Below are 220 nucleotides of genomic sequence, written 5' to 3' on the forward strand. Positions count from 1 at the left end.
GACGGACGGACGGATAGATAGATAGATAGATAGATAGATAGATAGATAGGTGTGGGTCACTCACTGTGGACGCAGGTGATCAGATCCTGTTTCTTCTTCTCAGAGTCTCCAAACTTCTCCATACATGCTGAAGCATTAAAGAGAATCAAACATCTCCATCAGCATCAGCAGATGATTCAGCAAACCATCAGCTCAATATATATATATATATATATATATA

The 220-nt window shown here is 38.6% G+C and overlaps 1 protein-coding gene across 1 annotated transcript in view; it reads right to left on the reverse strand.

Moving 5' to 3' along the window:
* The window catches only part of LOC107751089 (growth arrest-specific protein 6-like), a 17,145-nt gene extending 17,023 nt beyond the window's left edge, over positions 1 to 122 (reverse strand). Inside the window, exon 1 of the mRNA XM_016566691.1 lies at positions 65 to 122. Within this exon, the coding sequence (XP_016422177.1) occupies positions 65 to 122 (58 nt within the window). The remainder of the gene's footprint in view (positions 1 to 64) is intronic.
* Between the last annotated feature and the right edge of the window lie 98 nt (positions 123 to 220).

This window comes from Sinocyclocheilus rhinocerous, unplaced genomic scaffold (assembly GCF_001515625.1).
Source record: "Sinocyclocheilus rhinocerous isolate Xijiao unplaced genomic scaffold, SAMN03320098_v1.1 scaffold632, whole genome shotgun sequence".
NCBI classification, from domain to species: domain Eukaryota; kingdom Metazoa; phylum Chordata; class Actinopteri; order Cypriniformes; family Cyprinidae; genus Sinocyclocheilus; species Sinocyclocheilus rhinocerous.